The following is a 15,499-nucleotide window of genomic DNA, read 5'->3' on the forward strand; positions in this document are numbered from 1 at the left end:
TTTACAAAGCAGCAAGCTAGCAAGTTCCCTTTATTTGCTCATAGTAACTGTTTCATAGCAAGAAACTTCCTAGTTTAACTCCTTAGTCAATTTCCCCCACCATCTTGCAGTTGGATAGTTATTAATACAATTTGAAGTGGTTCAAAATTAAGATTGAGTGTAGCTGAAGGAGAAAGCATTTTCCCAATGACGATAAGTCAAAGATTTAACCTTCAAGTACTGTTAAATCTTGTTCCCCACTCCCACCCCAGTGAACCAAATGAAAGTAAATTTGAGTGAGCTTCTCTTTAGAGGCATGGAGCTATGATGCAAAATGATATTTCTTCCTAGCTCTTTTTTCTTTTAAGCCTGATGAAGTGCATAACACAAATCCCTGGAGAGTAAGCTGTTTTTAGTCTGACCTGTCTTCTAAGAACCATGTTCTGAAATGCAAGGTATAGGAATGTGAATCTGTTTGTGAAAGAGACTATTTGAAAATCTAGCTATTTCCCCTTAGGACCCAGCACACAAGTTTTGTTCTGTTCTAATGTTATGAAAAACATTAACAAGAAGATTCAGCAATTTTTATTAACTGGGGTAATATTATGGTCCCTGCTCTTCCAGTCATATTTGCAATCTGATTGGTCACAAAAGGGCATGTGGGCTCTGGGGAGCATTTTCTGGGGTGAGGTCTCGTCCCTGTTAACATGATGGCAATTTGCATGCCCGCTGTCAGCAGCAGTGTGGTCACATGCCCCCATCATCGCAGGTTTCCCAGGGCAAACCTGATTTTCAGTGTTCTACAATGGCAACAACCATGGGCCCTAGATTTTGACTTGGGAAACACACTCAAGTTCCAAATTCTGAAAAGTCTCCGATCCCACCTCCAGAAGCCAGTATTTGAGGTCTGCTTTTCCTGCTGCAGACACAGGGGCTGTGAGAGCACATACATGGTCCTGTCCGCCAGCCTCCCAGCCAGGAATCATTCTCCAGTATGCAGGGAGGGAGGGTGAGAACGAGCATTGTTAGCTTTGGGAAGAGGCAGAGTACAGATTTGTGCAGCCCCAATACCTCTCCATAGTGTAAGGGAATTGTGGGAACTCAGAAGAGTGATGTTCATAACCTTTGAGCACTAGAGAAATTGTGGGTTCACCTGGTTGGTTCCTTTGGTCACTGGGCAGGGATAGAAGTGAAGCCACAGGGTAGAGCGTTAGGGCACAGTGCCCATGCCCCTTTGTCCTTAAAATAAGCCCATTAAGTTCTCTCAAGTTATTCACACTGACTCCCCTACCACTCCACCCCAATTACTACTTGTTTATACTTGCTGCGAAGTATTTGAAATCTTTGGAGCCTTCTTTGAAGTCCTCATACCACCTTCCAATATGTGAGATTAATTAAGCCCCCAATTAAGAGCAGCCAAACCACTGTTCCAAAAAGAGGGAGGGGGAGAAGAGAGACAACAGAAAGAAGGGTCTTAAACAGTGGTTCTGTGTGGTACCAGTGGCACTGGCACCACTTGGAAATGTGTTAGAAACCCTGACCTCTTGAATCAGAAACGCTGGTGATGGAATTCACCAATCTATGCTTCAGCAAGCACTCCAGGTGATTCAAATGCATGCTCAAATGTGAGAATCACTGGTTTAAAGGAGTGCATCATGTAGGAAGCACAGCACCACTGATAACAGGTTAGTAAGATAAAGAACCTCTCTTAGTTTCCTCAGTCATCAGCAGGAGGCAGAAAACTGAATAACAGTACTGTGGGCATCAAATTCACCCATATAGTTCTGAAACAATAGATATGTTTTAGCCCCTTATCTTCCCAGAGAAGGGAGTGGGGTGGGTCTGGGTATTGATGAAGATCATCTCCTTGACCAAACTTTAGACAGGCTCTTTTGAGCCCTCTTTTTATGAGGACTCATTCTTGGCTCTGTCTTCAGCCTGCCAAATCCAGTTTTAGCAAGAATTCTGGTAAACTCAGTTTATTGAGAATCCCCCACATTTGATAGCTGATCACCCTCAGTATCTGATCAGATTCCTCATCACCTGCCCTCAATCTCTGATGACCCTGGCCTGCCTTCAGCGGGAGCGTTGTCAGTTTAGCAGGAGTCTCCCTGCCATGGTTTGAATATTTGCCCCTCCAAAACTTATGTTGAAATTTGATCCCCAAAGCAGTGATGTTGGGAAGTGGGGCCTAGTGGAAAATGTTTGGGTTATGGGGGAGCACCCTCATAAATAGCTGTGGTACAGATCTGGAGTAGTGAGTGAGTTCTTGCTCTCTAGGCTGGATTACTTCTTGTGGGAATGGATTATTTCCTGGAAGGGCAGGTGTTATAATGCCAGGACACCCCTCAGGTTTCTCTGTCTTCGCACTCATCCACTTCCCCTTCACTGCTGTGTTGTGAGGGAGCACGCCAGCTTTCGCCAGAAGCCAGGGCCATGCCCTTGAACTTCTCAGCCTACAAAACCGTGAGCGAAATAAACTTCCTTACTTTATGAATTACTCAGTCTCTGGTATTCTTTTATAGCAACACTAAACAGACGAATACAACCCCTAACCTTTGAATACTCGTCTTAGAAATTTTCCATCCGCCAAGGCCCCTATCCTGCTAATTGGCTAATAATCTCTAGTTTTCTTTGCTTCAGCAAAGAAACTTCAGAGTTGAGCCCAGTGCCTCTCCCATATTGCAATATTGTTGATACCTATCAAAATAGTCCTGAGTACAATCTTTTTGCCATTTCAATAAGTGTCAGAATAATTTTTTCATTAACAGTATATTTAAATGTGTCTATGTTTAAAAAGCTTCACAAGCAAATCTAATGTAGCTCCATAGTTGAAAATTCTGATAGACAGTGGTTAAGAGTATGGATTCTGGAATGAGACAGACCTGGTTAAAAATGCCAACTCTGCTTCTTGCAGCTGAGTGACTAAGCAAATTACCTAACCTGAGCATCTCTTTCTGTAGTCTGTCTCTCTGTCTCTCTCTTTCACTCTATCTCTCTCGAGTTAGTGCAAAGATCCAATGAAGGCCCTTAAACTACTAAGTACAGTACTGGTACCCAACAGGCACAAAATTAACCAAATATTACTGGCTCTAAGTAATAATTATCAAAGGATGGATACGTTGCATTCAGTAAGAAAGTTTTACATAAGGAAAAGATAAAATAGGTGATTTATTTTGTAACTGTGAAAACTATGTTTATTTTGAATACAAATCTTGAATTATCTATGGATGAGTTTGAAATAAATCATAGAAGAGAATCACTTTTTGGATTTTTAATCCAGGTCCTTGTGTGTGTATGAAATACATACATTTCTTCCTTGTTAGTCATGGAAGGGCAAAGTGGACCAAAAACAGGTCAGCTAAGACAGGTATGTGTGGCTTCTGGGCTGCAGCTCAGCATGTTGTAGGCTAGGGTCCAGTGACCTTCACTGGCTGGCTGCCCACAGTCCATGAGACCCTAGGCAGTCAGGCACTGAGCTCTGTCCTCCAGCTGAAAATGATGAAGAGCACATGGCTTCTCCCCGGTCATTGTCAGGGTGACTCAATTCTGCTGGAAGCCCTGAGGGCGCACATGAGAGAAATGCTTTACAAGAGAGCCAAACTTGATCTACAAGCTTATCTCAGGGTATAGTCCAAATAACACTTATGACTCCAAGCACAGGCAGCCATGCCTACCGCTCTCTAAAGAAGCCAGTACTTCTGACGAGGAATTGAAAGTCAATATGGGAGCTCTGCTTTTGTATCTATTCCCCATAATAGAGTTCAGCTTCTATGTTAAATGAATTTTCACATACATTTGTCCACTTGAACTCCTGCTTCTTTTTGACTGTTGCCTAGAGATGGTTCTGGAGAGTAGGTTATTTTCCCATCGTGATCAGCAACTGCTCTTCAAAGTACAGGAGCTGGTCCACTTCAAAACAGTCGCTGGCTCGAGGCACCACTTTTTCCAAATGCTCCCGGATCTCTGCTTCGCTAGCATTCTGATGCCTTGCTCTCTTGAGGTAATTATAGACCTCTTCAAATACTTCTGTCCCCAGCTTCTGCCTGGCTGATCTGCCAAAAAAGTTACAAAAGATTATGAAGTTACGTATTAAGATCACCTGCAGGAAAATGTGCTTTTAAATCATTGATTTTACAAACATTGTCATTCTGGGATTTAGAAAAAAAGGGGGAAAAAGGGCACAATGTCTCCACCCTAAACATTTAACAATATTCAACAAATAATGCCTCAATGTCTATTATGTGCCAGGTACCCTTCAAGGAACTGGGAATATAGCAGTAAACAAGTTAGGCAAAGTCCTGCCCTTGTGTGTGTGTATATATATAATACACAGATATACACACATATGTGTTTATATAAATGTATGTATATATAACACATATACACATAAGATAACAGATGGTTCTAAGTGCAATGAAGAAAAAGCAGGATGAGGCAGGCAGGAAAATCCTTCTGAGGAAGTATCATTTAAGCAAAAGCTCTCAGGAAGTAAGACAAATACTAGGGGCTAGAGAATTTGGGCCCTAAGGCTAAAACATACTGGAAAAATAACAAGAAAGCTATTGTGGCTGGAGTTAGTAGAACAAAGGGAAACAGGATTGTGGGATATAAAATCCTGAAATAGCTAATAATAATAACAATGAGGAGGAGGAGGAGGAAAATGAGGGGGAGAATAGTTTTATTTGCCACTTGCCAGGCTCTTTTCTACTCACTTTGCCCTTACAATCACACTTAACCCTTACAACAGCTTTACGAAGGAGGCAATTTTTTAAATCCCTATTTTACAGATGAAGAAACTGAGGCTTAAAAGGGGCAAAGTTATTTGGCCAAGTTTCTAACAAGGCCAACATTCATTTTTTCCACACCTCCAGTGTTTGTCCTTATGTCAACATAATCTTTACGTTATAATCACATTGCCATATCTAGTGTGTTTATTTCACCATTGACTGTTTTCCTCTATCTCCAGAAAGGGTCACAAACTAAAGACCTATGGTCAAAATTTGGCCCACAACATGTTTTGTCAATACCATGTTTTATCTTCATTATTTTTAAATGCTTTAATGTGAATGTCTTTATGTGGGGCCTGCAAGCGCTCTGTACTCTGCATTTTCTGACCGTCTTTGACCTACCTCCCCTATGCTTTATCACCTTATACCAGGCTGCTTCTCATAGTTCTTCTACCCGCTTAACTCAGGGGCATTCAAGTTGGTGGATTTAGTTTTGTGGTTCTTCACAGTTGTCGTTTTTAATGGCCCCATATTGTTCCACTGAATTTATGTGCTAATATTTACTCCATTATCCCTTCACCAAACAATGAGCTTTTTTCGCTTCTTTTCACTACAACATAATATGAATATCTCATCTTCAGACATTAGGCTTTTTCATTTTAGAGGAATATTTTATGACATCAAATTTTTAGGAGTTGGGCTATTACATGTGTGTGTTCACTCTAAAAATTTATGTGCGTACTTAGGGTTTCTGCACTTTTCTCTGAAGAACAGAGAAAAGAGTAAATATATGTTGTGCTTGATTAAATGATAAAAATGTTATGGGAATGAGATTATTAGGGCAAAGTGTATAAATATTTGTGTGACTTTAACTTGAAGAAATACTTCTTTTTCTTCATTTCAATGGATTTGGTAAAAAGAAAAACCAGGATGTGTATTTTTTCACAATTTTTAAAAAATTTTTTATTTTTATTTATTTATTTTGAGATGAAGTCTCAATCTGGTCCCCCAGGCTGGAGTGCAATGGCGTGATCTCGGCTCACTGCAAACTCCACCTCCCGGGTTCAAGTGATTCTTCTGCTTCAGCCTCCTGAGTAGCTGGGATTACAGGTGCCTGCCACCATGCCCGGCTAATTTTTGTATTTTTGGTAGAGACGGAATTTCACCATGTTGGCCAGGCTGGTCTTGAACTCCTGACCTCAGGTAATCTGCCCACCTTGGCCTCCCAAAGTGCTGGGATTACAAACGTGAGCCACCGCACCCAGCCTTTTTTTCACAATTTTTGAAGCATTAATGCTTAACAGTAATGATGGTAATGTTGATAATAACATTGGAGACATTAGTCATAGACTCATTCATTTTATAAGCTTTTATTGTTCAGTGTTATTCAACCTTGTAATCTCTAAATCATAGGATATGTGTTATGTATTGTGGCATATAAAGAGATGAATAAGTAATTCTTCTAGCTCTGGTTTAAAGGCTAGTAATGACAATGCAAGACATAAATTTTTAATTTTAACTAACATTTCTATAGCCCTTTAGAGCTTGCAAAGTGCTTTTGCATTCATTATATCAAATGCTCCTTGTGAACTAGGCAATTCATTAAACATTTGTCTTCATTTTACAGATGAGAATAAGTAGGTTTTTAGTAGTCTTTCACAAGCTCCACAGTTAGTGTGGTGGAGTTTGGACTCAAATGCTGATCTTAAAACACCAGATGCTGGAGAAACCAGCAGCCCTAAGCTCCACAATAGGTTTCCCACCTTCTGTCATGAGATTATCAGGACTGATTCCAGCATGCCTGACATCCCTAGTCACCTCAGTTACCCCCAAAATCAGGTGTTTATTTTGCTGACATGTACCAAACCCTGGTCATTCCCTTCATACATTGATTACTTCAGTGACTAGCCCACTCTCTTTCTTCCACCTTGTACTCTTGTCATCATTCTTGACTTCTGTATCCTTGCTGTCTCTGGTTTTGAACTGCCTCACATTCAGCCGTCATTTCTTTTACCCTACCTGAGTTGCCCATTCCCATGATCATATCAATTGACCTCCTCAATGCCAATGACTACATGACCTCTGAAATTGATTTCACGCCTCCTACTCTCTAACCACCCCCTCTATGCCCTCCCACCATACTTACCAGCCAATCTTCCACTTCATGGTGCCCTTCATTCCTTCGACTCCACCCCCATGATAATAATTACTCACTCCCTTTGTAACCTCATATACTCACTCCCCACCTCCTCACAGTTATATTTCATGGCCCATCATCACAACCATTATCTTGCAAATACCTTTGACTTTTTCCACCCCTTTTCCCTTTGTTTGGCAAAGACCTAATGGTTAAACTCAGTCATATACCTACTCCATGGCTGTACCCAAACAAGAGAATATTTACGGAGAAAAGCATCCAAATGTACCAAGTCTCTCATTTAAGATGATAATCTTGATTCAGAATGGTGCTCAGCACTACCCAACGATCTTACCGTATCTCCCCAGTATGTTTATTTTCCTCCCCAAATGACTATCTCAAATGTTTGCCTTTATTCTTTTAAAACATATTTTATTTTTGATTTTTAAATTTTATTGTGTATATTTGAGGTTTACAACATGATGTTTGGGGATACACATAGATAATAAAATGGTTACTATAGTGAAGCAGATTAATATATCTATGACCTCACATAGTTACTTTTTAATGACAAGATCAGCTAAAATCTACTTATTTAACAAAAATTCCCAATACAATACAATTTTATTAATTTTAGTCCTCATATTGCACATGAGATCTCTAGACTTGCCCATCCTACCTATCTACTGTTTTGTATCCTTTGACCAACATTCTCTCATTTCCTCTCCCCTACCAACCCTGCCTGAGGTAACCATTGTTTCATTCTCTATCTCTGTGTACTTGAACTCTTTTTTTTTTTTAATATTCCATATGTAAGTGAGGTCATGCAATATTTTTCTTCCTGTGTCTGGCTGTTTTTCGCTTAGCATAATGTCCTCCAGGTCTTTCCATGTTGTGGCAAATGACAGGATCTCCTTTTATAAGGCTGAATAATATTCCATTGTATATCTATGCCACCCTTTCTTTATCCACTTCTCCATTGATAGATATTTAGGTTGTTTCCATATCTTGGCTATTGTGAACAATGTTGCAATGAACATGGGAGATATCCTGATGAGGTGGTATTTTCTTCTCCTTTGGGAAGAGAGATTTGCTGGGTCATTGGTAGTTATATTTTTAATTTCTTTAGGAACCTTTATATTGTTTTCCATAGTGCCTGTACCAGTCTACTGTCCCCCAGCTGTATATATTAGGGTTCTCTTTTCTCCACACCAATATTTGTCATTTCTTCTTTTTGATAACAGATATTCTCAGGGGTGTGAGGTGGTATTTCATGGGTTTTAATTTGCATTTTTCTGATGATTAGTGACATTTAACACATTTTCATATATCTTTTGGCCATTTTAATGTCATCTTTGGAGAGATGTCTGTTCAGGTCCTCTGCCCTTTTTTTTTTTTGAGACGGAGTCTCGCTCTGTCGCCCAGGCTGGAGTGCAGTGGCTGGATCTCAGGTGACTGCAAGCTCCGCCTCCCGGGTTCACGCCATTCTCCTGCCTCAGCCTCCCGAGTAGCTGGGACTACAGGCACCTGCCACCTCGCCCAGCTAGTTTTTTGGATTTTTTAGTAGAGACGAGGTTTCACCGTGTTAGCCAGGATGGTCTCAATCTCCTGACCTCGTGATCCGCCCGTCTTGGCCTAGCAAAGTGCTGCAATTACAGGCTTGAGCCACCGCCTCTGCCCATTTTAAAAACTGAGTTATTTGGCTTTTTGCAGTTAAGGTGTAAGAGTTTTTATAAATTTTAGATATTAACCACTTATTAGATATGTGGTTTGCAAATATTTTTTCCCAGTCTATAGGTTGTCTTTTCCTTTGTTAATTATTTCTTTTGCTGTGTAGAATCTTTTAGTTTTATATAGTACCATTAATTTATTTTTGCAAAAGATCAGAATAAAAATAAATCAAATAGGGAATAAAAAACATAGAAAAAAATTAATCAAACCAAGAGTTGGTCATTTGAAAAACAAAACACGATTGAGAAAGCCCTAGCCAGACTAACTATGAAAAAAAAGAAAATACCCAAATAATAAATCAAAGCAGAAATAAAAGTCGAGACATTACAACAGATGCATCAGAAATAAAAAAGGATTATAAGGGACTGATATAGTTTGGATACCTGTCCCTGCACAAATCTCATGTTGAATTGTAATCCCCAGTGTCGGGGGTGGGGCCTGGTGGGAGGTGTTTGGGTCTGGAGAGCTGTTCCCTCATGGCTTGGTGCTGTCCTTGTGATAAGGAATGAATTCTCACAAGATCTGGTTATTCTAAAGTGTGGCACCTCTCCCCTCCCCACTCTCTCTGTCTTGCTACTGCTATGTTACATGCCTGCTCCCACTTCCCCTTCTGCCATGAGTAAAAGCTCCCTGAGGTCTTCCCAGAAGCCAAGCAGATATTGGTGTTATGCTTGTACAGGCTGGAAAACCATAAGCCAATTAAACCTCTTTCTTTATAAATTACCCAGTCTCAGATATTTCTTTATAGCAATGCAACAATAGCCTAATACAGAAAACTGATACCAAGGATACGGGTATTGCTATAAAGATTCCTGAAAATGTGGAAGCAGCTTTAGAACCTGGGTAATGGGCAGAAATTGGAAGAATTCAGATAGCTCAGAAGAAGACAGGAAGATGAGGAAAAGTTTAGAACTTCCTAGAGACTGGTTAAATGGTTGTGACCAGAACCTTTTATAAGGTTTTATAGTGCTGATAGTGATATGAACAGTGAAGTCCAGGCTAATGAGGTGTCAGATGGAAATGAGGGACTTATTGGGAACTGGAGCAAAGGTCAGGTGTTATGCCTTAGCAAAGAGCTTAGCTGCATTCTGTCCATGCCCTAGGGATCTGTGGAAGTTTGAACTTCAAAGTGATGATTGAGGGTATCTGTTGGAAGAAATGTCTAAGCAGCAAAGCCTTCAAGATGTGGCCTGGCTGCTTCTAACAACATATGTTCAGATATTGGAGCAAAGAAACGATGAAATTTGGAATTTATATTTAAAAGGGAAGAAGAGCATAAAAGTTTGGAAAATGTGCAGCCTAGATGTGACAAAGAAAGAAAAAGGTTTTTTGGGGGGAGAGAAATTCAAGCAGGCTATGGAGCAACCACTTGCTAGAGATATTTGCATACCTAAAAGTGGGTCAAGTGTAAATATCCAGACAATGAGGAAGAGGCTTTAAAAGCATTTCAGTGATTTTCATGGCAGCCCCTCTCATGACAGGCCCAGAGGCCTAGGAGGGAAGAATGGGTTCAGGAGCCAGGCCAAGGGACCTACTGCCCTGCACAGCCTCAGGACACTGCTCCTCGCATCCCAGTTGCTCTGGTTTCAGCCTTGGTTCAAAGAGGCCCAGCTCAGCCCAGAGCTCCAGATGGTGCAAGCCATAAGCTATGGCAGCTTCTACATAGTGTTAAGCCTGCAGGTGCACAGAATGCAAGAATGAAAGTGGCTTGGAAGCATCTGCCTAGGTTTCAGAGGATGTATGCAAAAGCCTAGTGTTCAGACAGAAGTCTGCTGCATAGGTGAAGCCCTCACAGAGATACTCTGCCGGGGCAGTGTGGAAGGAGAATGTAAGGTTGGACTGTCACCCTGGTTCTCAGCCAATGACCTTACCTATTTTCTCAAATGGAAAACCAAAACAATCATGTAAACATTCCATTTTCCCAGTACTCAAACTGCCCACTTATTTGGATCAGTAACTATATACTTGACCTCCTCTTCTGTGCCTAATTAAGGGATCCTCCCTGCTCCTATCAAAGAAAAAACTCTACCTGAGTGCTCTGGATTCTGGCCTCTGTCACCATCACAGTGACATTCCCTCCTGCAGTCATCTTCTCTCTTTACCTCACAATCACTTGCTACCTCTACTGGATCTTTCCTGTCAGGGTACACACATGACCTGCTCTATCTTTTCCTAAACAATAAAACCTCCTTTAACCTCCACATCCCCCAAGGCTCATCCCCTTCTCAACCCATCACTTTGATCTCTATTCCCAACAAAACTTCTTGAGTTTTATTTGTTGCTTTTTTACTGCACACTCTTTGTCAATCCACTCCTCTTGAGTCTTGGTCCTCTCTTTTTCCCTGAAACTACTCTTGCTATGGTATCAATGACTTTCATATGGCCAATTCCCCTGGTCACTTCTTTGTATACATAAATTTTTAAATTCTTTTTTAAAAATTGAGGTAAAAGTCATTTACCATAAAATTCCTGTTGTTTATAAATTGGCCAGTCTGAAGCATTTTGTTATAGCATTGGAATGGAGTAAAATACTTAAATTTTCTGTGCCTTGGGTTTCTTATATTTAAGTGGGGATTTCATATACACACATACATGCATACATATATACACACACACCCCTTATCGTGATAGCTATTATTTTACTATCATGCACGTTATTGTTGCTTCCTCAGTGGTGAATTGCACAACAATCCTATTTCTGTTAAACTGGAAGCCTCAAACAATTTTGTAGCTCTATCTTGGTTAAGAAACTATTTTAGTTTTTTTAACTTCTCTGGATGAATTTGAAAAAAAAGACACCAGGAGACTAGTGACACAGTGGGAGTGAAAAACATGTAATTTCTTAGAAATAATCATGAAAACCTGGTTTACCAGAAAGCCTTAAGAGAACACAGGCATAGTTTAAGGAAACCCTGAAAATGATTTTATGGAATATAAGAAATCTCTGCACATCAAATATGTATGAGTCACTGCAGGAATGGAATGGTACAATGTACTTTACCTTTAATATTGTCATTTCAACAATCATTTGGTGCTAACAAGCATCGGGAATCTTCATTAAGGATACATTTTACAGAAAGAGGTTTAAAATTCTCCATGTGTAGTGTTTCAAATGGCTGTCTCTGAATCAGGTGGGCAAAGACAGAACAGCTCTCTCTCCAGAAACAGGCAGGTGAACTGATAGATGCTTCCATAGCCTGCAGCCTGCTCAGATGGAGCATGTGCCCTGAAGGCCTCTTTCTGTCAACAGCACTTCCCTCTTGCTCAGTTCACCCTAGGCATGATCCTGAGTGCAAACGTTGGTTTAATATACTGTTAAAAACCATTTCTAAAAATATTATTTTAACTGTGACTTAAATACCCACCATCATTCATAATCATAGTAAATACAGATGGACTAGACTCACTGACTGAAAAACAAAATCCAGCTAGGCGTTGTTACAAGAAATACACCTACAACATGAGAGCATTGAAAGATTAAAAGTAAAATAATTTTTCACAAAGCTACCAGGCAAATAATAACCAAAAGAAATCTAGGGTAGCCATATTAATATGATAAAAATACATTAAGAAAGCATTATTAGAGATAAAGAAAGTCACTACATAATAATTCAATTCACAAAGAAGAAAAAAAGAATTCTAAATGAGCATGCATCTAATAAAACAGAATCAAAATACATAAAGCACTATAAAAAGAAACTGTCAGATATATTGTTACAATGTTGGATTTTAATATACCTTGCTCCGTTATTGATAAGTGAAGCATTCAAAATATTAGTAATGATAGAAAATATCTGAATAACATACTTAATAAGCTGAACTTAATAGATACACATAGAGCAAGACATTCTTCCCAGGCTGTCATGTAACATTTACGAAAACTGACCACGTGCTAGACAATTTAAGCTTCAATGAATGCTGAATATCAATGAATGCTGAATAATTGGTTTCACATAAAATCTAGTGTCTGACCACAATAAAATGGTTAGAAATCTGTAGTAAAAATAAAGATTAAACATTTATACATATGAGTAAATTTTAAAATAATACATTCTAAATAAATTATGGGTCAAAAACAAAACCAGTCATGCCATAAACAAACTCATTTTAGGCTGACAGAAAAGCTATAGGTGTTCCCGTCTTGGAATATTGCCATGTAAACTTATTCTGATATTTGGAAAACACACTATAATAGTTCTGCAATGATGCATTTGAATTTTTAGGATTCATAAATAGAAAATTCTATTTAAGAGGACTCTTGCTGTTATCTAAGATGTGAGAAGGGAGGGCAGTGTTCTCTGTGCTGTTCAAATTAAAAGAGTTCCTATGTTCCCTTTTTCAAAGAGAGGGATGTGGGGTGGCAGGAACTATTCCTTTATTTAGTTGGCTATCTCAAATAAAAAGAACTTATATTTTCATTTTTTTCTATTTCTATGCTGTATTTCCTTTCTAAATTTTATCATTTTGTTCAAGAATCAAAAGCCTTTTAACTTTTTTAGGGATCGTCAAACATCATTTTAGTCCAAATACTTCATTTACAAGTTGTTTTGCCCAAGATTGAATTGGCAGTTGGGGACAAATAGGGGACTAGAGTCCAGGTTTCAGGACTCTCAGGACAGTGCTCACTGGCTGGATAATGATCCCTGGACACAGGAGTCAGGAATCCTGAAGGAAGGTTCCCTAATGTTCTAAAATTTGAACTATTTGGGGTCACATCCCAAATATGTGTTTGGCTGAATCCCCTGCTGATGAAAAACTATTAAACACCAAGAAAGCTCTTCCTTTCTCCCCTGCCTATTTCCTCCAAACTCAGTCTCTCATCCTCCAAATTCCTTTACTTACCTGTTCCTGTGCTTACCTTTCATTTATAAAAAAATACATTTTATCACATATACTTATTTGCCCATCAATCATAGACCATGCTGTGTACCCTCTAATTATTCATCTTCATCTCATAAGGGTTCTAAAGAATAGAGCCATAGCTGCTTAGTTTTATAAGGATAATATGTAAAATGTCCTCACATTTTAAATATTATTTTAATTTTGCATCAATCCCATACTAACAGAAACGTTATAGGAAGAGTATAAAGAACTCTTTTGTCCCTGAGTCTTTTGAGAATAAGTTGCTACCCCAATGTCCCCCACTCATACTTCGTGTATATTTTCTACGAATAAAAACACTTCTACATAACCACAGAACTGCCACCAAAATCACCAGTCAATCAAATTGATATTGATAGATCTGATTCTCTTATCTTGTATATGGAAACATTCAGATTTCCCCCAGTTGTCCAATAACACTGCCTTATAACAAAGCATTCAAAATAATCATGAGTTCCATTTACTTGTCATGTCTCTTTAGTTTCCTTCAATGATCTGGATGCTAGAATGTCCCTCAATTTGCATTGCTCATGCCTTTGGGATTTACCAGCTCTTACCCTCTGGTCATCCATCCTTTTATGTATTAGCCTAAAGGATGACTTCAGGAGTAGTGTCTTTCATTATCTTGAGGCATTATTAGAGAGCTCCACCTATGCCAGTTCAAGAAGGTTCTCACTTCTCTTGGGTAAGAACAAAGCCCTGATAGTAACAGGAGAAGGATCTTGCCACTTCCAGGTGCCTACTAGTGATTCTTCCATGCAATCTGTTCCTGTTGTACTGTAAAAAACAGGACTCCTCCTAGGGAAGGGAAGCAGCTTGTGAAGTGAGTTTCCAGAAGCTCAGAATACAATGCTTTGTCCCAAATATTTCCCTGTACCCCCACCATCACACTTTATAAATCCCACCAGTGAAGGGTACATTCATACAGCTGAAGAAATCACTTCTCAAAGCAGCTGTTAGCTTCCTAGGATAAGGGTCAGGGGCTGCAAAGCTGAGCACAGTGAAAAGACTGAAGCCTCGTCAGACACTCTAAGTGCTGGATGGGATTCTGTTGCCAACTTTCCGGGTGAGGGACTTTCACTTTTCAGAGCCTCAGTTACTTCATCTGCAATGTAGACTAAATGATTTCTAAGGATTCTTTCAGCTCTAAATGTTCAGATTCAATTATAAGTGAGAGCTCAGGAAGACATTCTTTGCTTATAGGTGATCAATAATTATTTGCTGACAAAATGAAGTAAAAAATGACTCGGCCAGAAGAAAATAGACACTTTGTGAGTCATGAATTTCACTCTTTTTAAAAATAGTATCTGAGTAAGCAAATTATTTTTAAGAGCTTTCAATCATGAGTAGTTCTTGCTCAGAGAGAGGGGAATATAGAAGAAAATCTGTTTTTTTAAGAGTATGTTAAGTACCAGGAATGTTTTGTTTTTATTTCATCTTTGTGGAATTCCCTCTTTTATTTTTTTATATATTTTTTAAATTGATAAAAAATTATATATAACAAAATTTCTTATTTTGAGTGTACAGCTCTATGAGTTTTGACAAACACATTCAGTCATGTAACTCACACCTCAACTGAGATACAGAGCAATTTCATCACACTCCAAAATTCCCTCATATCCTTTTGTAACCAAATCCACCCACCACCCCTTGATGATGACTGACCTGTTTCTGTTCCTTCAGTTTTGCCTCTTCCAGAATGTCATATGAATGGAATCATTCAGAATGTAGCTTTTTAAGAACTGGTGACTTTCACTTAACACAGCATCTTTGAAACTGTTGTATGTATTATAATTTGTTCCTTTTATTGCTGATGAGTGTTTCACCGTATGGGTGTGCTGCAGTTGGTTTATCCATTCATAGCTGGCCAATATTTGGGTTGTTCCCAGTTTTTGAAGATTGTGAATAAAGTTGCTATATGTATTCATATGTAGGTTTTTGTGTGGACGTATATTTTCACTTGACTTGGATAAATACCTAGGAGTGGAATTTCTGGATTGTATGGTAAGTGTATATTTAATTTTATAAGAAACTGCTTATT

General features: G+C 39.1%; 1 protein-coding gene across 6 annotated transcripts in view; it reads right to left on the bottom strand.

The window, feature by feature from the left end:
• Window positions 1–3,126: 3,126 nt before the first annotated feature.
• NEK11 (NIMA related kinase 11) overlaps window positions 3,127–15,499 on the bottom strand; it is a 291,394-nt gene continuing 279,021 nt past the window's right edge. For 5 of the 6 annotated variants that reach the window (XM_025374283.1, XM_025374271.1, XM_025374266.1 and 2 more), the window contains one exon: window positions 3,127–4,034. In XM_025374283.1, the coding sequence (XP_025230068.1) occupies window positions 3,856–4,034 (179 nt within the window). In that variant the 3' untranslated portion in view covers window positions 3,127–3,855. The remainder of the gene's footprint in view (window positions 4,035–15,499) is intronic. The other variant, XM_025374294.1, reaches the window with a different exon arrangement.

This window comes from Theropithecus gelada, chromosome 2 (genome assembly GCF_003255815.1).
Source record: "Theropithecus gelada isolate Dixy chromosome 2, Tgel_1.0, whole genome shotgun sequence".
Lineage (NCBI taxonomy): Eukaryota > Metazoa > Chordata > Mammalia > Primates > Cercopithecidae > Theropithecus > Theropithecus gelada.